Source organism: Ochotona princeps, chromosome 4 (assembly GCF_030435755.1).
Source record: "Ochotona princeps isolate mOchPri1 chromosome 4, mOchPri1.hap1, whole genome shotgun sequence".
In the NCBI taxonomy this organism is placed as follows: domain Eukaryota; kingdom Metazoa; phylum Chordata; class Mammalia; order Lagomorpha; family Ochotonidae; genus Ochotona; species Ochotona princeps.
The window spans coordinates 3,426,636-3,450,629 of NC_080835.1; the positions used below are offsets into that span (position 1 = coordinate 3,426,636).

The following is a 23,994-nucleotide window of genomic DNA, read 5'->3' on the forward strand; positions in this document are numbered from 1 at the left end:
TTGTCCAGTTGCTATGGAAATGATGTCAGAATTGATCAAGTTGTCAGAATTTGCATGAACTTAAAAGGTTTGAGTGAGAAAATTCAGAGCCCCAAGTAGTAAGTCGCCCTAACCTGGTAAACGTGCGGACCACAAGCAGAATCCATCAGCACAGCTCCAGGTTGCTGTGCCTTGCTGTGTGCTCTGTCGCGTGCCCGCCCAGCTGTGAGCGTCCCTGCAGGCAGGTCAGACCCCCCTCCCCCCGCCCCGCTCCCTCGAGGAGTGCTGAGCGCCAGCTGTTAACTGCAGGACACGTTGGTTTGGGTTAGCATGTCGCTTGTTTCCCTTGTCACTACTTCTGTCAAATACTTGAACTATTTTTATCTCTGAAAATCAAATACTAAGCAGAAATATTTCTCATGTTTACAAGCGACTTGTTTTTAAAGTATCTGGATACTTCTCAGTGTGCTTATTTCCAATTTGGTGTCATGGGATGACTCACTTCCTTTATTTCCATAATGACAATGAAATTACTGTTCTTTGATGCAGGTCTCTAAGGGTTAAGTGCCAGAAAGCCACGGTAAAGCCTTCTGATGGTGTTAAGGCCACAGTTTCTGTCCCACTGACGCCTGATTCTGTACCAGACGAGACAGAAGTGAGCTCCTGCTGTATGAGTCGGTTAGATGTCACAGTGTGTCCTGGAGGATTTCCGTTTGTGTCGGGATTCCAACATTCCCGTGTTAGAAAAGGGTTCTTGTGAAGAAAGAGACGCAAACAGCTAGCTTTCTACTGTCACTTACAGGGAGTTGTTAAAATACATGAATTTGGCCTTAAGATAGCCCATGTCCATGAAGAAGAGTTCCTGGTTTGCCCAGAGAGCTGTAATGGTAGTGAGAGGTTTTTTACCTGCAGTACAGACAGTGGAGATCAGACTCCCTGCGGAGTTACCTTGGCCGGAAATCGGCTAGATTAGCCTTTCTCCTTGGGAGAGAGGTGGAATCGCTAGAAGACAGCTTGAGGCGAGCACGCTAGCCCTGAATGTAACTCACTGTTTTTCCTTTCTGGTACTGGGAAGGCACATGGCCCTGCAACGTCCAGTAGCAGCCTTTCACAGAAGCAGGTCTGGCTGGTCACACTTAACCAGTTTGCTTGTTTATCATGAATTGTGGAAGACAAAAATGCCAGTACGTATTGTTTCTTCAGTGTCACCTGTACTGGTTGGCAGAAGTCTCAGGGGATCGCCTTGGCCGACCTCTGTCAGCAGTGACTGTGAAGCCAATTTCCTTCTTTGCATGAACAGAGAGATTTGGCCTCACCGTTACCAGCGGTTCACAGGCATGAATGGTTATAATATACATCGGAGATCTCTCTTGAATGTTGTCTGGAAAAATGTTTTTGTTTGCCTTTTTTTTTTTTTGGTAAAAGAAAGCTAATATTAGTGCTTGTTTGGTTACTAACCGTAATGAAGTTAAAGGTGTCAAGGCACAACGCAGATATGTGCTAGGGATTCAGAAGAGGATTGCTTGAGACACGGCACAAGACCTCCTCTGCTGTGTTTTATCTTAACCCCAGTTTCAGTAAAATGAAACCACGATAAAATATGGGATAGCTCACAGACAGTTAATAATAAACTATTGACCATGACAAGTTGACTAAGAACACCCCGTGGACTTAGCCGGCAGCGCCCCCGACAGCGAGAGAGCAGCACTGCCAGTGCGCCTCCCGCCATGGTGACTGAAGCCCAGGAATTGTCTTCCCCCCAATTGTGCTTGTTCATTGTTCATTGTTTTGTTAACTTAAGAAAAAAAAATCCCCTTGTACTTTGAGCATGGTCTAATTATTTCTGTTTCTCTAAGCTAGCGAAAATTTCCCTCTTAAAGGTAAAACATTTTCCAGGACTGTGTGTTCTCATTTGGTCTTACCCAGCATTTGTCTAGCTAATGGTCTCCAAAAATGGGTGCCAAAATTACTACCCATGGTCCTTCCATACCTGCTTTGGTGCCTTCTTTTGATAACTAAATCCACCACAGACTGCTGTGTCTAATTTTGACATGTCCGATGTGTCTTTGTCTTGCTGCTCTTCATTGTTTGGAATTTATAGCATGAAGCCAGCGTGGACGTGTGCTCGCTGGAGCACTGGTGTGACCCTGGCCAGCGCCCTGGGGAGGCATGTCTGATGGGTGGAGTGAGGGCTGGGGTAATGTACCACATGAGCTGTATATGCATGTGTTCTCTGCTGCAGGCTTGTCCATGCGATCGTGCCTGGAGCACCCTGGTGTCCAGGTGACAGACACGATTCACGGTATAGTATGAGCCTTCTCAAGTCGGAGCATTCGTGACAGCTTTAATTTCTTTTAGTTCTTGGACTCCACAGAATGTTTTTTTACTAAAGAACGTTGTAATGCTTGTTAAGTAGCACCAGCTATAGTGTGTGCTGTGCTTGAAGCAGTGCAATAAGAGCTCAGAATGTCGTGGATTGAATATATCACTTTGTGGTTTTGTTCTTTTGGGTTTTTTGTCCAAGATATTTCAGATTCCTTCCTTCTGTTTCCTCAGTAGAAGATGACGGTTTCCTTTAGTGATTGCAGAAGTTTGTGGACCTCAGCCAGACTATGTGAGACACTGGAGTTCCACTCTGGCCTGCCACCCCGAGCATTCGGGTCAGTTAGGTGTGAGCTCTCGCCTTACCCTCGCGTGGTGCCTCTTCCTCAGCCTGGTGCTCAACCTGGTGACACTCCGCAGGGCTGCCTGCTGTGGAAGCGTGCTCAGGCACACAGTGAGGCTTGCTTGGTCGGCAGCTCTGGGTGCGCTCCTGTGGCAGGCATTTCAGGCACACCTCAGGTTACCCTGCATTCGACGTGAACTTGGAGAAGAATCTGAGGCCTCTAATCACCTACAAAGGTACTTCAGAAAGTTTGTGGGAGATGGAATTAAATGCTTGTTTTTTACAAAAAGGGTTTGAAATCCCTGTGTAACTTCCATAATACACATTTTCCTATGAACTTTTTGAAACTCCCTCACGTCAGTCAGAACATTTTAAATGTGCTAGTCCCCTGTGTCCTCTCCTCAGCAGTGTGGAGTCACTGTAGACTCTTGTGATAGAGATTACCATAAACTATTACAAGTCCCTCGTCTGTTTTAATTCTTCACATTTTGAATTTTTATTTGTTAGAGAGAGAGAGACTGAGACTGACAGACCGGCCCCACTGGCTCACTCCCCGAGAGCCAGCTGTTGGCAGGGCAGGCAGGCTGGTGCCAGGAGCCCAGAGCGGCATTGGCAGCTTCCCTCCTGGAGAGGACGAGATCTTCTGTCAGCTGGCTCCCTCCCTAAATGGCCGCAGTGGTGGAGCTGTGCAGAGCCGAGTCCAGGAGCTTCTCCAGGGCCTCCCACATGGCTCCCTGCTCTGCTGCTTTCCCAGAGAGTTGGATAGGAGCTTGGTGCTGCGCTGTAGTGCCAGCCCCATCCCTAACCCTTAAAGTGATGAAGATTGAGTTGGTTCTCTGAGTTTGAGGCGTGACGGGAAGGCTGGAGTGCCCTCTCTGTTCCTGTAGCACAGCCTGTTAATGCATTAGTGCTTCTGCCGGCACAGTGTCTGTTTCTCTGTGGCATGATCTGTAACCGATGATGCCTCAATTTGAATAGCATTTCCCCTTTGCTCGGCTGATGCACAGCCTCTCCCGTGCACAAGGCAAGCAGCAGGAAGTCGGCAGGGATAGTCTGAAGAAGAATGTCGTGGCCATTGAAATGCTTTAAATGACAGAGAGTTCTGTGCTGCTTTGACCCGTTGTTGGTAATTCATGCACTCACGTTTGTACAGACTAGGAAACCCAAGGTGCTGGATTGTCTCACTTCCCCCAGGAGGCTTGAGGAAGTGACTGTTGTCCCTCCCTGGCTGTCAGGGGGATCTTTATGGAGAGCTGGCCCAGGAGGTAGAGTTGATTGTGTCGGAAAGCTTAAGTGAATTTGAATAAATAAAATTAATGTGTGTCAAGCATTAGATAACTTGTGAGAATTTTCAATTCTGAAATTATGTGACATAAAATATTTTGTTAATGGTTTGTATTTTGACTGAAAAGGCAGATTTTCAGAGAAGGAAATACAGAGAGAAAGATCTATCCACTGGTTCACTCCCCAAGTGACCACAACGGCCAATGCTGCACTGATCCGAAGCCAGGAGCCAGGAACCTCCTCCAGGTCTCCCATACGGTGCAGGGTCCCAAGGCTTTGAACTGTTCTTGACTGCTTTCCCAGGCCACAAGCAGGGAGCTGGATGGGAAGTGGGGCTGCCGGGATTAGAACCGGCGTCCATATGGAATCCTCGTGTGTTCAAGCTGAGGACTTTAGCTACTAGGCCACCGCGTCAGACCTTTAAATGCTTTTTATAATATAGAAGTGTCTTGGGTCCGGTGTGATAGCATAGTGGATAAAATTTCTGCCTTGCTTGCGCCGGGATCCCATATGGGTGCTGGTTTGTATTCTGGCTGCTCCACTTCCCTTCTAGCTCCCTGCTGTGGCCTGGGAAGGCATTAGAAGATGACCCAAAGCCTTGGGACCCTGTGTCCATGTGGGCAACCTGAGAGAAGTTCCTGGCTCTTGGCTTCAGATTGGCTTAGCTCTGGCTGTTGTGGCTGCTTGGGGAGTGAAGTGGCAAATGGAGGATCTTTCCGTCTATCCTTGTCTCTGTAAATCTGATTTTCCAATAAAAATAAATAAATCTTACCAAAAAAATGTACACTCAACTATACTTTTTTTTTTTTTAAAGATTTTATTTTTATTACAAAGTCAGATATACAGAGAGGAGGAGAGACAGAGAGGAAGATCTTCCGTCCGATGATTCACTCCCCAAGTGAGCCGCAACGGCCGGTACTGCACCGATCCGAAGCCAGGAACCAGGAACCCCTTCCGGGTCTCCCACGCGGGTGCAGTGTCCCAATGCATTGGGCCGTCCTCGACTGCTTTCCCAGGCCACAAGCAGGGAGCTGGATGGGAAGTGGAGCTGCCGGGATTAGAACCGGCGCCCATATGGGATCCTGGCAAGTTCAAGGCGAGGACTTTTAGCCGCTAGGCCACGCCGCCGGGCCCTATGCTTATTTTTTTTTAAAGTATCTTACTTCCTAGCTAATAGAATTTAGACTGAGGAATTTAACTTTTAAGTCTAAAAGCTCTTGGCTAGCCAAAGACTTAACTTTTGTGTTTTAAAATCTTCTGGGAGCCCAACGCAGTAGCCTAAGGACTAAGGTCCTCAACTTACACATGCTTGGATCCCATATAGGTGCTGATTTGTATACTGGCTGCTTCCCATCCAGCTCCCTGCTTGTGGCCTAGGAAAGCAGTTGAGGACGGCCCAAAGCCTTGAGACCCAGCACCCGCGTGGGAGACCTGGAAGAGGCTCCTGGCTCCTAGGTTCAGATTGACATAGCTCTAGCCATTACGGCCACTTGGGAAGTAAAGCAGCTGACAGAAGGCCTTTCTCTGTCTCTGCTTCTCTCTGTAAATCTGCCTTTCCAGTAAAAATAAACAAGTCTTAGAAGAAAATCTTCTGTAACTATAAAAACAAAATATTAATTACACATAATTTATTGTTGCTGTCACTTCAGCCTGTTTTATTTTCTACCTCACAGGCTAGTGAATGCGTAACGGTAACCTGTAGATTCTCAAGAAAACCAAGCACAAACTAGGAAGGAAGGAGAGAAGCGGCAGGGGGAGGCAGGAGGGGGGAGGCAGGAGGGAGGAGGCAGGAGGGAGGAGGCAGGGGGAGGCAGGAGGGAGGAGGCAGGAGGAGGCAGGAGGGAGGAGGCAGGGGGAGGCAGGAGGGAGGAGGCAGGGGGAGGCAGGAGGGAGGAGGCAGGGGGAGGCAGGAGGGAGGAGGCAGGGGGAGGCAGGAGGGAGTTATACTTGCCAGTCTCTTCTCTCTCCCCTCCTCCCTCCCTCCCCTAAGAGCTTTGCAACATCCATGGGACCTGTTTACAATGTGTAAACCTCTCATTTTTAATGTAGCTATAAAGTTGGCTGTCTTAATGCATTGCGAGACATTCTGATCTCTTTGGGCTTATCGTGTGAGTATTTGTTTTCAAAAGCCGTGAGCTGGGACATTTCAGGGATTGTACTTCTACAGGGAGAAGAGTAGGGAGCCCCAAAGCTAGGAGCCAGGAGCTTCTTCCAGGTCTCCCATGTGCAGGGTCCCAAGGCTTTAGGTCATCCTCTACTGCTTTCCCAGGCCACAGGCAGGGAGCTGGAAGGGAAGTGGAGCTGCCAGGACATGAACTGTTACCCTTAAGTAATGTCATGCCTAGGGGTAGGAGATTAGCCCCTTGACCCACTGCACTTGCCCCAAAGATGATTTTTCAAAAGTCATTTCACTATTTTATTTGATTTTACAGAAACAGAGGGTAAAAGTTTCTCCATCTGCCGAGTCACTCCCTGAATGGCCGTCCTGGCGAGCCGAGCTGATCTGAAGGCAGGAGCTTCAGGGCTCCTATGTGGTAAGGGTGCCCAAGGACTCGGGCTACCCTCTGCTCATTTTCTAGGCTACAAGCTGGCACCCATATGGGATGCTGGTGCTGCAGGCAGAGAATTAGTCTTAAAGGATGATTTTTATTAACTTTACAAATCAATTGGAGAAAACCTGGAAGTCATGCTAAATATTTGTGCAAATGTCTGTTATTAACTGTCTCAAATAAATATCTGCCACTGAATTAAAATCCCACAGATTACAAAATATATTTTACTGGGCATTTTTTTTTGGGGGGGTGGGGTCAAAATAGGTTTTGTCATTCCTTTTGCCCAGGCAGTCGGTCTGGCTGGCTCCCTGAGGGAAGAGGCGGCCTCTGCTGCCCGCTCACATGTCTCCTGACGCAAGCTGCCCTCCTCTTGCTCTTATTGGCGGGAACTCAGGGAACCTGGGCATTCTGTACTGAGGAAACAGAACGGAGGGCCGCAGAAGGCCACCCCGCCTCATGATGGTGCTCTTGGGGTACACGGACGCCCTGCAGGGGGGCTGTGGTGGGGAAGTTGCTGGTGGAATTGAGTGGCACAGGGCTAAAATGTTAAAGGGATGGCCTTGGGAGCTAAGCCACTTCGTAACTTTGAAGGAAGCGCCTGCCTGTGGAGCACCATTAGGCGAGGTTGAGGGGCTTCTGCTGCAGAGTAGCCAGGAGTAACCATGCGCTGTGTACCCTGGGCGGGCACAGCCTGGGGGTAACCCTGTAGGAGTAACCATAGGCACGCAGAGCTGCATACAGGTCAAATCCCGTTACAGCAGGCTGCAGCCGCACATCCAGATGTAACGCCCAGGGAATCTGGGGAAGGAGCATTTCTGCCCATTCAGGGTTCTCGTGGCCATGGCAGCCGTGGTCAGCATCTGGTGCTCCACGCTCTACAGCGGAAGGGCTAGTGAGAGTCAGGAGTCACTCCGTGCTTTGGCAGAGACTAACCGTGCATACCTGGTGGACTTCTGTTTACTAGGAGTCTGCTGTGCCAGTGCAGGCACTGGGGAGGGGGGCTTCAGTTCCATCCTGTTCCTCTCGAGGGTCTCCCAACGCCTGTCAAAGCACTAGCAAAGCTCAAAGGGTTTTTGTAGCAGTTTTATTTTGATAGCTTTCATTGTAACGGGATTTAACCTGCTATAGCTTTTATCACAGAAACACAGGCTACACAAATGAAAATGCTGTATATCCCCATTTATAGTTATGTACTTGTACCAAGTATATTTAAATGTGTGTTAAAGAGAATGTTGAGTCTGTGTGAGTGTGAGCATTATGAGCCTTTGCACATAAGCCTTGTGTTTGTGGGTGTTCTGTTTACTTATTTACTGAGTAGGACAGAAGGTGCCCTGTTCAGACAGACCATGTGTGGAAGTGCTGTGGGACGTCCCTGTGATGTGTGGCGAGTGGCTGCTGTCCGTTGCTGGCTTTGACTGGTGCTAGCGTAGCTGGTGTTGCTTAACGTGGCATTTCTTTTCCTGTCCATACTTTCCACCCTTGGTACAGGTATTTTTGATAAAGCTGTGGAATGCAAAGGTATGTTTTTCGTGGGATGTTCAAGAATATGTTACCTTAAGTTTTTAAAAGAGCTTCCTTTATGGAATCTCTGCTGTACCTGACTTGTGCAGACGTAACTTTATTATAATGAACAGTGTATTTTTGGAGGTGGTGTTTGAGCTCCTATTCTGACAAGACTGAGTTTCTGGCTTGCCTTCCGCTGCCCTTGTTGAGGATAGTAGGCAGCTTTGGCTGATGAAGCACTTTAGGTGGGAGTGCTTTGAAAACGCCTGACTAATGGCCTGAAGAATGTGGGCAGTAGCTCAGGGACTTAGCAGTCCAGCACACTACTCTCCTGTCATGCAGTCATATCTGCAGTGGCTGTAGTGGCTCTGTGGCCTCTCCCAGCCCAGCTTGGCCCATGCCAGCCAGCCTTAGGCATGTTGACATGCCCTGTTGTTTCAGGCCAACTTGAAGCTGGCCTGCCTGTGTGTCTTTATGAGGCCTGAGGGGCAGACCACACCTGTTGGCTTTCCTCTGACACCAAAATGTAAAGGTACATAGGACACCTGTTAGGTGTGGCACTGTTGTGTTCTTGTCAGCATGACCCTTTGCTGATAAAGAGAGGAGTGTTCCAAGCATTGGGCCTAGTGCTGGAGGCTGCTGCCAGCCACGCCGGTGCCCAAGGGCCTTGGTCAACATGTGGCTACAGGGTTAGTGTCTGCTTAGTGTTCCCTGTCTCACCGTAGGTGTTTGCTCTTTCTCATCCGTAGAGGTCCTGCAATAAAGAGGGATCCGAACAAACTCAGAAGGAAAGTGAATTTCAAGTAAGTAATTCAGCGCGTCTGCTCTGAGATGTCTGCTTCTTCGGCCGTCTCCTGCTCAGTGGTGGGGACTAGAGGACTAGAGGGCTGGCCCTGGGCGTGTCGGCAGCCAGCCGTGGAGTTCCTGGCTCCTTGGTGGTAAGCCTGGGGCGCCGTCTGGTGCAGGGCTCTCTGTCCCCATGGGCCCTCCTGCAGCTGTGCAGCAACCAGACTTGTCCTAGGTGGAGCAGCTTCTTGGCAGGCCTGAGGCTGTGCGTTACCCCACGGCCTGCTGAGACACAGATACACTGCTGAATGGGGGGTGAGCACTGAGCACACCTGCAGCCTGAGGAAGGGGACCCTGGCCAGGGAGGGGTCGGTGGAGTGTAGTCTCCCAGTGTGTGCATGTGCACAAAAGTCAGTGTTGCCTGACCCCCAGGAGTCCACTGCATCTCACCCTCCAGGCGCAGCTCTGATACCAGTGTGTGCATGGTGTCCGCTGCAGCTGATGCTAGCTCATTGTGCCTCTTGCTGGGATGCTATTCTTGTCCAGCCCTGTCATTGGGCCTACCAGGAACACAAGTTTGCATTTGTGGGCAATCCCTTTGGGGTGGAAGGTGACAACTGTTTGGTTGGCAGAGTGGAGTGCTTGGCTTAATCACTTGTGATTGTAGTCTTGGTCTGCTGGCCTGCCCCAGGGTGTTTCCACTTGAGAAACAGCGGTGGTGTTTTCATTTTGGGCTGCTGCTGGGCTCGGTTTTGTCTTGCTCATCTGTAGAAAGCTCCCTGCTCCTGTGAGGCCTCCCGCCTCTGCCCCGCCGCAGTCTCCTGGCTGCCCCTGCCCTCTGCCCCGCCGCAGTCTCCTGGCTGCCCCTGCCCTCTGCCCCGCCGCAGTCTCCTGGCTGCCCCTGCCCTCTGCCCTGCTGCAGTCTCCTGGCTGCCCCTGCCCTGTGCCCTGCTGCAGTCTCCTGGCTGCCTTGTCCCCAGTGACCTCATACTTCGCATCCCTGATTGTGTAGCAGAAGTTAGGCTGCCTCTGTCGTGCCAGTATCAACTGTCCCCCACTTGCCCATCTTTCAGGTCTCCTTGGGGCCCTGCAGCTGTCTCCTGCTCCCCTTGCGGCTGGCTGTCTTAGCCGAGGACCTGTGTCCTGGCATCATGAGCCCTTTTGTCTGTCTCCGTCCTTCCATTCCGCCCTGCAGACCATGCCCCTGCCGTGCCCAGGAGCTGGCCTGCACACCTGTCCTGTGCTGCCCTAGACTCTGTCGCCGTGGAGCTGCGCAGGTGGGCACCCTGGCCTGTGTCCTCCAAGCTCAAGAGGCCACTTGGGAGCCTGCTGGGGGGCGGGCAGCTTTACCCTCCTGAGTGGGAGTTCTGTCAGAGGCCCACCACAGGCATCCAAAGCTGAAGTCCAAAACCTGTGATCTTTTTTTTTTTTTTAATTTATTGATTTTTACTACAAAGTCAGATATACAGAGAAGAGGAGAGACAGAGAGGAAGATCTCGGACGGAACCTCTTCCGGGTCTCCCACACGGGTGCAGGGTCCCAGTGCTTTGGGCTGTCCTCGACTGCTTTCCCAGGCCACAAGCAGGGAGCTGGATGGGAAGTGGAGCTGCCGGGATTAGAACCGGCGCCCGTATGGGATCCTGGGGCATTCAAGGCGAGGACTTTAGCCACTAGGCCACGCCGCCGGGCCCAAAACCTGTGATCTCTTAAAAATCTGTGTTTATTTGCTTGTTTGTTTGAAAGGCAAGGTAACAGAAGGAGAAAGGAGGACAGAGGGAAAGACAGATTTTCCATCCATTATTTCACTCCCCAAACCCACAGCAGCCAGGGCTGGCTGAAACTTTATGGGTAGTGTGAAGTCCACTAAGTCCACTAAAAATGACTCTTGCCCCCTCCTGCTCCCATCTGAGTCCTGTTCCTATCACTGGCCCTTCCTGCCTCATCCTCTTTGATATCAGCTGTGTCTGCCTCCATCGTGACCCCAGCCATCACTGGGTCCTCTTCTTGCCACCCAAATTTTGTTTGTTTTTTATTTATATTTCACCTGCCCCTCCCCCTACTCAGTTCTCGTATATTATTACTATAGCATAGTTCATCATAAACAGTCACATGTTCATCATTGCATGGACGATGGCAGAGTCCAGCCTCCCATTGTCAAGATACAGCTGGGCCCAGTTCATCCCAGCCAGCCCCACTATCCAGTCCGCGCTGGTGCCGGCGGGCGCCACCATCTGTTCAAGCTATGCCTGCGCCTGACAGAATTTGGCCCCTGTGCCAGCATATGCCAGCTGATACAGCGGCAAAGCCCAATCAGTCCACACCGACACTGGCTTATGCTTGTACCAGAAGGTACAGTTAGCCCAGCATGGCTTTTCCCTGATCCAGCTCACAGGTAGGCCATTGGATGTGGCCCTGCCTGGCCTGGTCTGCCCCCATCTCTGTTCTCATGCTTACCAGTAGGAGTAGTGGCCCAGCAGTGCGGGGGGCTTCGCAGCCCCCTCACTGGGGCCATCCCCACCACTCCCTGTGTTTCACATGTGCTGGTTGGGTGCTGTGGCCCAGTCTGGCACAGCCCCCTCACCTCAGCTCCAATTCCAGCTCACGCTGCTGGGGGCTACAGCGCCACCCAAATTTAAATCTGCAATTACAGAGTCCGTGATGGGTGTGTAGGGCGTGTTCTGGGTGACTGTGAGCAAAATTGTCTTTGAAGTCAAGTCTGTGCTTCAAGCCCGGGTACTTGCTTGTCTCTCCTCTGCTGCCGTGGTCGGGAGCTGTGCACTGGGTGGCGGCACAGTGCTCTGAACCCATGTGCTCATGGCGTGTGAGGAGGGGTCGGAGCCGTGCCCTGGCGTGGCGGCGCTTGCGCTGTGGCCTGCTGTAGTCCTTCTTCCTGCCTTGGTGTGCCCTTGTGCTGCTGCACGTGTGGTCCTCTCCACACCAACTGCCCATTTGTTCCTGTAGTAGTGCGGAAGCACAGGGTGGCTGTGTTGGCTTGCCTTGTTGAGGACTGTTCTCAGGAGAGTTGAATCTTCTGCCTCCTTTCGAGAGTGAGTTGACTTAGCTCTAAGGGAACTCTGCTGCCATATGCAAATAAATTAAAATCTAAAGAAGCGTGGATTCACTTTCCCATTAGAGGGGAAGAGTGCCAGGGGAGAGACAAAGGAGATCCTGTGCCCGCAGGTGCACTCTGCACATGCCCTCCAAAGGCAGCGAAGCCACGACCCTAAAACTAACAGCACCCACGCGGTCTCTCCTCCTCTGTAAATCTTTCCAATAAAACTGGATCAATCTTGGGCCCAGCGGCGTGGCCTAGCGGCTAAAGTCCTCGCCTTGAATACGCCAGGATCCCATATGGGCGCTGGTTCTAATCCTGGCAGCTCTACTTCCCATCCAGCTCCCTGCTTGTGGCCTGGGAAAGCAGTCGAGGACGGCCCAAAGCTTTGCGACCCTGCACCTGCCCAGTTGCGGCTCTCTCAACTGGGAAGAGGTTCCTGGTTCCCGGCTTCTGATCGGTGCAGTACCAGCCGTTGCGGCTCACATGGGGAGTGAAACATCGTATGGAAGATCTTCCTCTCTGTCTCTGTATATCTGACTTTGTAATAAAATAAATAAATCTTTAAAAAAAAAAACTGGATCAATCTTTAACAAAGAAATGTTGTTTGTTTTAGAGTTATAAGAAATGTAGATTTACAGAGAAGGAGAGACAGAGAAATAGCTTCCACCTCCTGATTCATTCCTCAAATGGTCAAGCTAAGCTGACCAGAAGCCAGGAGCCTGGAGCTGTTGGATCTCCCTAAGACTTGGGCTGTCCTTTGCTGCCTGCACAAGCCGTCAGCAGCAAGCTGGATCGAAGAGGAGTAGCTGGAACTTAGACCAGCATCCATACAGGATGCTGACACTTAAGGTGGAGGCTTGGCCTGTTGAACAGCAGCACTGGCCCCAGTGCATCAGTTCTTATTGCCAACTTGCTTCTGATTGACCTGCTTCTAAAACACATGGGAATATTTGAAACCTATTGGTGTTTCTTCCCTGTGTCCAATCAAAAAAGAACTGGAGTATGTTGGAAGTCATTCAAATGCATTCCAAACAATGGATTCCATATGCAGATTTCTGGTTTCCAGGTAGGAAGACAAAGAGCTTACAGAATTCATACCCTGGGTTATCAGAATTGTGGTGTACAAGTCTGCCTCGGCATAGCTTTCTCTATTTGCTGCATGGAATTGCTAGCAAGAGCCGACCTGTACTTAAACTGCCTCTGTCATTCACCCTTATCCTGGTACTCTCTGGGTTCCGTCATGATGGGGCAGGACGGTCAGCAGCATCTGAATGACTCGCGGCTGTTTTTATTTTTTTAGGATTTATTTTATTTGGGGCCAGTGTTATGGTATAGATTATGCCCCACTTGTAGCACCTGTATCCCATATGACCACCAATTCAAGTTTTGGCCACTCCACTCCTAACCTCACTCTCTGCTAATGTGCTGGGAAAAGCAGTGGAAAATGGCTGAGTGTTTGGGCCCCTGTACCCGTGCGGGACTAAGAGGAAGTTCCTGGCTCCTGGCTTTGGATGGGCCTAGTCTGGCCATGGTAGCCATTTGGGGAGTGAACTAGCAAATGAAAGATCTCTCTCCCTTCCCCCCTTCCCCATAACTCTTTCAAATAAAAATAATCTTTAAAAACTGTTTTACTTGAAAGAGAGAGAGAGAGATGGAGAGAGGGACACACGCCTTCATACATGAGAATGTCCTCATTCCCCCCTAGGTGGCCTCAGTGACAGCTTCCCTCAACGTAGTGACTGAGTGACCTCAGGTGGCAGGCACAGTGAAGCATATGTAATCCTAAACACCACACACGTGTTGAACATCGGACATGTTTCCCAGACCCCAAGTCTTCTGTGTGCAAATGTGACACATCGGAGGGCACACTCCACGGTTGACCTCATGGGATTGATGACATGTAGCATGAGAAATGGTGACATGAGCCTCCTGCTCTGTGTGTGAGATGTGAGTCTGTGTTTAGACTCTGTTCACTGGGACGTGCCGATCCTCAGACTGACCCACATGGACAGCACACTTGTCCGCGAGACCCAGCCACTAGGAGCTGCAGCGAAAGCTTGGCCCAGCCCTGCTGTCCTCATGATTCAACAGCCCTTCATTTTACCTGTCCAGGAATGTTAACAAAGGACTCTAGTCACTTGACTCTTGGCCCTACAACAGATCCCCATACCTGAATCAAAAGATCACCTCCGCAGCCTACCAGGCTGAGAAGGCAGCGTACCAGACGCCCCAAGTGGGGGAGGTGAGGAGAAGTGTGTGAGGGCTGGTGAACGGTGTCCGTGGCTTGGAGCAGAGGGCAAGTGGATGCTTCGAGTGAATAAACGGGGCTGGCATCACAGCTTTTGCTGCGACTTGCAGAGTGAACAAGGGAAAGGAAAAGATTGTCCCTCCCCCCTTTAAGTAAATTAATATTTAAAAAGAAAAATTCTTAGAATAACCAGAGAGAAGAGACCCTGACCTAGTGCCAGTGAGTGTGCCCAACACCTCAGATGTCAGGCCAGGCTCATCCCTCCTGCGTACTGGCTCTTTGCCGTGTGGGAGGCCAGGTGGACTCGTGCCGCGATGTGTGATGCAGTGGAGAAGTGAGTGTCTCAGTAGATGCCCAGGCTGCTTGGCACAGCTGGGGCAACTCGCCTCTCTGCTGCTGGCTCGAGGTCACACAGCAGGCAGTGACTGCACCTTCTAGAAGGTTCACTGTGAGAGCCTAAGGAGTGATTAGAAACCTCTGCTAAGACTAAATTGGGAGCTTAGTATTTGCTGCCGCCCCACAGGGATTAAGAATGAAACTTCCTGCCAGCAATTCCTGATCTCAGATGTAGTCACTTGTGTGTGTCAAATACAACTGCAGATGGCTCTACCCATGCTGTCGGGGTCACAAGATGCTAGGGAGCCTGCAGTTCTGACAGACAAACCATGAGAAAGAATATAGCTGGATTGATTTTAACTTCATGTGGTTGGATTTTCTCTGGAACTTGCTTTTTTTTTTTTTAAGATTTACTGTATTTTTTATTGGAAAGTCAAATACTCAGAGAAGAGAACAGAGAGGAAGCTCTTCTATCCATTGATTCACTCCTCAAGTGGCCGCAATGGCGAGTGCTGCACCAATCCTAAGCCAGGAGCCAGGAACTGTTACGGAGTGTGAGCGAGATCACAGCAGGCATGTCTAAGGTTTATTAAGGAGTCTTTATTAACCAAAATTGGTGATAACAGAGCACACTAGAAATAGTAAATCACAACTCCATACGGTAATCCAACCAAACGTAACCCCAAGAGGAATAAATGATCATTACCCCTAAGTGCATCCGTTAAGCTGAAGACCTATGTCCCAGCTTCCCCAACAATATAAGTTATTCTAAGAGCCATGCAACGAGTAACAGTTTGGACACATTTACAAAGCTGCAGACATTCACCATTCCCTGGCTTCTCTGCCCACATTACACTACTACTAGGCCTGACCTCTCCTGGAACTCCAGATAGTACACAAACCAGAAACAGTATTGCTGTATCCATTGTGCAGTCTAAGCGGTACACAGGGTCCTGGGTCAACTAAGAGTCGAGGTGCCAGAGCAATGGAAACACCTGACTAGAAAGAGAGCGAGCCCCTGCTTCACAGGCCCTTTAAGGGGCTTGTGAGGGGGGTGATTACACAACAATGAAATAGCACCCCCTCTTAGATGATAGGTGAGTCACAGGTGGGCAGGAGCAAATACCTAGGTGGTGGTGGGGAGTGGCTGAGGACACAGAATTAACATTCCATTGTTGTTAGGACCCACCTTAAGGACAGAGGTTGGGGGACACAACCACATTTCATTTGCCCACTGTCAATGGGTACTGGCTATCACTGGCTGCACCTCATAACAGAGCTTCTTCCAGATCGCCCATGTGCGGGCAGGGTCCCAAAGCTTTCAGCCATCCTCGACTGCTTTCCCAGGCCACAAGCAGGGAGCTGGATGGGAAGCAAGGCTGCTGGGATTAGAACCGGCACCCATATGGGATCCTGGTGCAGGCAAGGCAAAGACTTTAGCTTTTAGGCTACCACGCCAGGCACTGGAATTTGCTTTTTTAGTTTCCTGTGCATATATTCTCTCCCAGCCCTACTACTTTGTGATTTCTGAAGTTTCCCAGCTCTTTTTTTTTTTTTTTTTAATTTTATTTTGACAATCTTTACATTGTTGACTAGGGCAAAAAGTTACAAGGGCTAAAGGGAATATTGAGGAGAAACCCCACCCAGTCTCCCACCCCCCCCAGGTCCCGGATGTAGGGCACGCTCCGAGATCCTTGCTCAAGTGATCCCGGTAGTTCACCAGTCATGCACTCCTGCCAATCTCGCCACTCCAGACACTATGAGGCTGTTGAATAATCCACTGATTGACATAGTCCATCATAGAGTCTCCCTTTGTCCAGTGTTTCGCTGCCAACATATAGCTGTGGTGGTTGATTGACCTTCTTGGTTAAGGTTCTGAGTCGGCCATTTCGGTTGAGGGAATCCCCAAAGAAACTCTGAGGTGTTGCCAGACCAGAATCCTATATGCAGTAGCAAGTACAGGACCCGGCACAGTCCATCCCCCCAATCAGCTGGTCATTGCAATTGCTGTGTTGGTTCCGTCCTCAGCCCCGACTTCCAATGGAACCAATGGGTGCTGCAGTCCATCCTGGCCCCGCTCATCACACACTTGGTCATCACACCAACCAGTGGGAGCTGCAGCCCAGTCAGAGCGACCCCCAACAACCCCTACCAGGCCCATCCCTGCCCTAATTTGCCAGCTTGTGTAGCAGACTAGTTCAGCCTGCACCATATCCCATTGGGCTCTCGTAAATGTCGAAGGGCATTGTAGCTTAGTTCCATCCAACCAGCTCAGCTGTCCAGCCCTCACGAGTGTTGTTGAGTTCCTCTCTGTCTAGCCACCCCAGCCCCTGTGCTAGTTATTTTGTGCCCTCCCATGGGAGTGGTGACCCAAGAGGAAGGAGCCCACTATTTCCCTCCCAGGTCACTCTCACTCCTGGTCCCAGCTCATTTTTATAATGTGGAGATACATTCAACAGTCTCTGTGGGATCGTATTTCCACATACATGGAGTGAACTAGCAGAGTGCTTTTCAGGACACACCTGGTTCCCTTGTGACCTGAGAGAAAAGCCGACAGGATGTGGGAATGGCTCCTATTTATTCCTTCCTCCAAGCAGATGAAGCTCTTCAGCCGCAGAGCAAGGGTAATAGACTGAGGAAGAAATGGAGCTGAGACAGAACAGTTCTAGACCCATGTTAGTTGTTAGGACTGTGTGGGCCTTCTGGAGCTTTGGTCAGAGGACAGGTCTTAGAGAGGGAAGGTCTGGTGTCAGAGGTGGGTGTTCTTCACACCAGAAAGCCACATTCCCAGCCCTGAGTCAGCAGGTCTCAGACTCATTGTCCCCACTGGTATAAGGAGGCCACTGGGGCAGTTTTCTTTCTTCAGCTGTCCCAACCAAAGAGCAGCTGAGGCTGCAGCAGGTGGATGTGTGGTCATCCCCGAATCTTCAGAGTGGTGTACCAGGTTGTGAAGAGATGCAGGTACTGAAAGGCACTGTTGTGTGTGCAGAACCGGTAACGTAGACCAAACTTCTGTCACTCTGGCATCAGTACAGTGTCATGCTTGCAAACTGCAAAATCTGTGGCCTTTGGGTCTCTTCTATTTTAATGTTTGAAAGGTAAAATAGTACAGAAATGAGGGGAACGGAGAGAGAGATTGGTCTTCCACTTGCTGGTTGATTTTCCAAATGCCCACAACAGCTGGGACAGGATCAGATACAAACCAGCAGCCAAGAGCCCCATCCAGATTAACCACAAGGGCGGCGGGAACTCAGTAGTTGAACCATCAGCTGCTATTTTCCCAGGCACATTAGCAGGGCGCTGAATTGGAAGCAGAGGTGCACTTGACCCCAGATGTTCCAGTATGGGGAGTATCAACCAAACAGTGGCTTAAGTGCTGTGCCAGGACACCTATCCTGGATCTCTATTTCCTGCTCATTAAAATGGGTATGATGGGGCCCAGCGTGGTAGCCTAGCAGCTAAAGTCCTCGCCTTTAGACGCACTGAGATCCCATATGGATGCTGATTCTAATCTCGGTGGCCCCGCTTCCCATCCAGCTTCCTAACTGTGGCTTGGGAAAGCAGTCAATGACAGCCCAGAGCTGTGGAAGGCCTAGAGGAGGCTCTGGGCGCCTGGCTTCAGATTGGCGCAGCTCCAGCCCGTTGCGGCTCGCTTGGGGAGTGAACCAGAGGACAGAAGATCTTCCTGTCTGTTCTCCTCTCTGTATATCTGGCTTTACAAACAAAAGAAGTAACTCCTTTAAAAAAAAAAACGGGTGTGATGGAGCAGTGCTGTTGCACTTGCAACAACCGACATCCATACGGGTGCCAGTTTATGTCCCAGCTGTTCTGCTTCTGCTCTAGCTCCCTGCTGATGGCATGGGAAAATCAGTGAAGGGTGACCCACACATTTGGGTTCTCCCTCCCATGTGGGATACACAGAAGAAGCTCCATAGTCATCTGGGGATTAAACCAGCAATGAAAGATCTTGCTCTGTCTCTCTCTGAAAATCTAAATAAAGATGCAAATAACGAGGTGAGTAGGTGTGATGAGAGTGTTAATGCCCTTGTCAGAGAATGGCGAGTGAGCCAGAGGACGCCGTGGACACACAGCACTTCCTCACGGAACGCCTACCTGTCATTGTCTGTTGCAGGGTGCTGAAGCGATGGTCTTGGAGAGTGTCATGTTTGCCATTCTTGCCGAGAGGGCGCTTGGCCCAAAGCTGTATGGCATCTTCCCCCAAGGCCGCCTGGAGCAGTTCATCCCGGTAAGGTTCCTGGCGGGGTGGGCACCTCCAGGGGCGAAGCCTGTACCAGAGACAAACACAGCTGCTCCTGGGGCTTTCGTCCTAGTCTCAGGAATATCCACCGCAATGAAAAAGACGAGCAGAATGCCTCACTCCGTCATTCCCTCCTGACGGCACCCACTACAAGCACTGGGTGCGCCCTTGTCTGCCTTGGGTCACAGGACACTTAGTGACTCTCCTGTCCCATTCTCCCAACCTCCCACACAGGAATATGGAGCTGGGGGAAGGGCGCCTTTGATCCCACAGCCCAGGAATGGGTGTGCGTCCCTCCGTCAGTGCTCCCTGTCTGAGGATGTATTGAGCTGTGTGCAGGGGCAGTCATGGCCTTGACACTGCCTTCGGCTTGCTTCCTGGCCACTGCCATGGCAGGTGCTTGTGCTTAACTTCACGGTCTTCCCGCTGAAGACGGCAGCATCTGCTGGGCTCAAGAATCTAAGTGACTGGATGTTGTTGACTTAAAACCCTTGATGGGGTTACTATAAAGTGTCAGTAATTATAAAGTCCAGAAAAGGGAAAAAATTTTAAAGCTGTTTTAAGGACACATGTGTGTGCTCAAAATTTTGCTTTTCTTTGTTATTTGAAATGGAGGGTGATAGGGAAAGGCACAGAGAGAAATCTTCCATCTTCTAGTCCATCCTCCAAATGGCCACCAAAGCCAGGGCTGGGCCAGGCCAAAACCAAAACCCAGAAGCCCAGAAGCCCAGAACTCCATCAGGATCTCAACCAAGCTGATGGCCATGCAGTACTGGGAGAAGAGCTGTGGTCAGCATAGGTGGCCTTGACCTGAGCCATTGCTTGTGGTTGGAATCTGCAGCGTGTTCTGGTGTACAGTCCAGGGATGCCATAAGGCTCCTTTAAGATTTCTTTTATGGGGAGAATAAAAATGATGGAATAGGGTGAGGACATGTTTAAACAGATGGAGAAACATTAGCCAGTGTGGAGCAGAGAGGGCACATTCCAGGAAATAGGAGAGGACAGAATGACAGCAGAGGAGTACCTGGAGACTGACAGACACAGGAAAGCAGCAGACACAACGGTGTGGTTTTACAGTGACCAGTATCCCAGTGGCATTCAGCTAATGGTGATCTGAACTCCACCAGCAACCAGGTGGGAAGGGACTTTCACTGGGAGCTTGGGAGGTGAACCCAAAGAACTGCTCATCCTTCTGGGCTGTTTGATTTGAGCAGGAACAGAGATAGAGCAGCAGGTCCCAGGAAGGCAGTACGGGAACAGGGTAGATTTCACAGCCCAGTCCACCCCCTAAAACCAAACTGGGTGCCATTTTGTATAGGAAGGCCAAGGCTGTGGACAGTACTGCGTATGCACTGTGCTGGGAGTGAGCACATTTTTGCTTAAGTGAACTGCAACAACTTGGCATCCTATAGGTCGCACCCAATATAGGTCCAAATAGATCAAGAACTCCGCAAGTAGCACATCAGGCACCATTTCTTACACTGTGGCAAAAGCTTTAAGACTTCAGGAACAACAGTGAGCCGCGCATGCACTGACCTGGGTACCAACTCACTGAGCTCAATGGATTGCACTAGTCCCACACAGAAAAATAATACCAACTTTGGCATCGTACATGTCAAAACAGGTCTGTGTGGCTCTCAGACCTAACGGCCAATAGGTTCTGGCAAGATCAGAACCACCAACAATCTAGTTCTAGGACACCTGGTGTCTCCCTAATCTTGGGGATTGCTCTAACAGAAAGTGGGAGAAAGGTTGTACAGACAGTGGTGCGATCTCAGCATGGTATCACAGGAGGTGGAGAGTGGTGAGCCAGGAGCTGGGGCTGTGGAAACCATAGTAGAAATCTAACATAACCCAGACCTGGAACTTGCTGGAGGGAGTGGCACAAGTGACTGCAAACAAAGAGTTGTGTGCCAACCACAATAAGTAAAATTGAACTGTAGACCTGTGGGTGACAGAGCTTAGAAACCTGCCCCAAGGAGAAGACTCTGATAAACAGAAACACAGTGACCAAGACCAAAAGAGGAGACAAAGGCACAGTAAAATTTTTTTTTTAAGATTTATTTATTTTTATTGGAAAGGTGGGTATACAGAGAGGAGGAGAGACAGAGAAGAAGATTTTCTGTCCAATGGTTCACTCCTCAAGCGGCCGCAATGGCTAGAGCTGAGCCAATCCAAAGCCAGGAGCTCTTCCGGGTCTCCCACGCGGGTGCAGGGTCCCAAGGCTTTGGGCCGTCCTCGACTGCCTTCCCAGGTCACAAGCAGGGAGCTGGATGAGAAGCGGGGCTGCCAGGATTAGAACCGGCGCCCATATGGGATCCCGGCACATTCAAGGTGAGGACTTTAACCACTACACTATCGTGCCAAGCCCCACAAATATTATTAAAGTCTGCTGCAAAGGAGCAAAAGCCTTTGCCAACCTCAACAATGACAAGCACGCAATTTAGGAGTTCAAGAAATTTAAGGAACTTGTTACACAGGAAATGAATAAAATCCAGCATATCTGAAATTAAGAATACAGTGGATCAAATTAAAACTGAAGTGGAGAGTCTCCAAAATAGAATGGAAGAAGCAGAAGAATGAATTTCAGAATTGGAAGATATTTCCTGTCACCCTGAGGAAACAAAAAACTGAAAGCAGAGCTGGGTCAGGCTAAAAAAAGTGTTAAGAAAGATAGACACTATTAAAGGACCAAATGTAAGAGTTATGGGAGTCACAGAAGGTGTAGAAAGAGAAGCTGGGTTTAAAAATATATTTAATGAAGTAATAAGGGAAAATTTCACTGATCTAGAGAAAGAATTGGGAAACAATATCCAGGAGGGGTACAGAACTCCCAACAGGGTTGACCAAAAGTGATCTTCACCATGACACACAGTAATCAAGCTCTCTTCAACCGAACATAAGGAAAAGATCCTTAAATGTGGGCCCGCCTCTGTGGCATAGCGGCTAAACTCCTCGCCTTAAACGCACCAGGATCCCATTTGGGCGCCGGTTCTAATCTCTGCAGCTCCACTTCCCATCCAGCTCCCTGCTTGTGGCCTGGGAAAGCAGTCGAGGACGGGCCAAAGCCTTGGCACCCTGCACCCGCGTGGGAGACCCAGAAGAGGTTCCTGGTTCCCGGCTTCGGATTGGCTCAGCTCCAGCCGTTGCGCTCACTTGGGGAGTGAATCATTGGATGGAAGATCTTCCTCTCTGTCTCTCCTCCTCTCTGTATATCTGACTTTATAATAAAAATAAATCTTTAAAAAAAAAATCCCTAAATGGACATGTGAGAAAAAAATCAATGACATATAAAGGAATGCCAATTCAGTTCACAGGAGACCTCTCACAGGAAACTACAGGCCAGAAGAGAATGGAACAACAGATTCCAGATTCTAAAAGCAAAAAAAAATTTGGCCCAGGATAACATATCCAGCAAAGCTTTCCTTTGTCTTTGAAATTGAAATGAAATTCTTCACAGTCAAGAAAAGTTAAAAGAATATGCCTCTTCCAAACCTGCCTTACATAGGATACTTCCGGATGTTCTCTTGACAGAGAAGAGGAATAGCACCCAACAAAACCAAAGGCAAACATGAAGAACATCCCAGTAAAATAATAGAAGACTAAATCCATGAACAACGCATTGCTAAGATGACAGAACCAAATTGCCACCTATTTGTATTGCGGCTTAAACTCATCAAACATCATAGATTAGTACACCGAATTAGCAAAAAAAAAAAAAAAAACAAACAAACCTGTTTGTTGCCTACAGGAGCCATTTCTCTCTCTTTTTAATCTTTTTTTTAATTTAGTTTTTTATGATCTTACTTAGTTGATTAGGGTACAAATGGTCAAGGGTTACAGGATGAAAGTGGATAATACCGTTGTTTCCACACTAATATTATCATTTTTCCCCCTGTATCTGGGGTCAGAGGAGAAACAAAGGGAAAAGCCCCACCCAGCCTCCCACCCATCCCAGATCCCCAGTGTGAGGCGTGTTCCTTATAATAGTTCAACAGTTCTGGATTGCTGCCAATCTCTCAGCTCCAATCTCAATGGAACCTATTCAGAGTCCACTGGCTGATATAGTCTCTTCATGGTTGGGGTTCTGAGGTCAGCAGTTCAGTTGGAGGGATCTCCAAAGAAACTTCATCTGAGATGATCCCAAACCTGATTCTTGCTTGAGTTTGCCAATACTGGGTCTGACACCGTCGCCCCAATCAGCTTACACACATGCTGGTCATTGCTATTGCCAGGTCAGTCCTGTTTCTAGCCCTGTCTTCCAAGTGAACCAATGGGTGTTGTAGTCCAGCTTAATCCTACCCACTTCATACTCTGTCCTCACACAAACCAGTGAGAGCTGCAGCCTGGTTGGGGTGACTCCCCATAACCCCCACCAGTTCTGCACCCTACCCTGGTTCCCATGCTTGTCAGTATGTACTGCAGGGTTGTTGAGTCTGTGCCACATCCCATTTAGCTCTCGTACTTGTCAATGGGCATTGAAGCCTAGTTCAACCCAAACAACCTACTATCCAGCCCACACACCTACTGGCACATGCCTGTCCAGTCCACACATGTACTGGCACATGCCTTTCTGTCTAACCACCCCTGCCTTTGTCCTGGTTGTCGTGCTGTCCAGTGAGAGTGGTAACCCCAAGGGAGGTGCCCACTATCTCCCTACTGGGCCATTCCCACTCCCAGATTATGCACTCTTCAGGTGGTTCTGGAATTTGACTTGACAGAATTAGCTCCCATTGCCAGCCTCTGCTAGCTGATGCCCCGGCTAAGCCCAGCCATCCCTCACCCACTCTAATTTTTGCTTGCACCAGTCGAAACAGTCAGCCCACCCTGGCCCTTCCCTTGTGTAGCTCACATGAGGCCCACAGATGTTGTAGCCTTACCAAGTCTGGTCTGCCCCCATCCCGACTCACACTTTCCAATGGGAGTGGTTGTCCAGCAGGGGAACTCACATTCCCCTATCAGCTTTACCTCCTCCCCCGATTTTCACATGTACTGCTTGGGTGCTGCAACCACATCTGGCACAGCTCATCTTGCCTTGGCATTCCTTAATGTGCACTGGTATGTGTTGCGAATGAACCTGGCCCGACCCACACTCTGTTCTGGTGCTCTAATTTGCCAGCGGGTGGTATGAACTTATTCAGCCCTGTCTGTCCCCAACCCATGCCAAATGTGTGCCAGTGGGATAATTTCCATGGCCTGTTCTGGGCTGTTTCCTATCATGCTTCGTGCGCTTACCTGCAGGGATTGTGTCCTGCCAGAGAGGTTGCTCAGGCTCCTCCATCAGAACCTCTCCCAATGCCAGATTTTGCGCATACCAGGGGGTTCATG

The 23,994-nt window shown here is 49.8% G+C and overlaps 1 protein-coding gene across 3 annotated transcripts in view; it reads left to right on the top strand.

Annotated features, from left to right (window-relative positions):
• The window catches only part of CHKA (choline kinase alpha), a 64,135-nt gene that overhangs the window by 26,386 nt on the left and 13,755 nt on the right, over positions 1-23,994 (top strand). For 2 of the 3 annotated variants that reach the window (XR_009245269.1, XM_058662728.1), the window contains exons 3-4: positions 8,733-8,786; positions 18,541-18,654. Coding sequence is in view for 2 of the 3 variants with exons in the window: in XM_058662728.1 (XP_058518711.1) it covers positions 8,733-8,786; positions 18,541-18,654 (168 nt within the window). In the remaining variant the exon portion in view is untranslated. Of the gene's footprint in view, positions 1-7,968; positions 7,999-8,732; positions 8,787-18,540; positions 18,655-23,994 lie in introns of all 3 variants that reach the window. The other variant, XM_058662729.1, reaches the window with a different exon arrangement.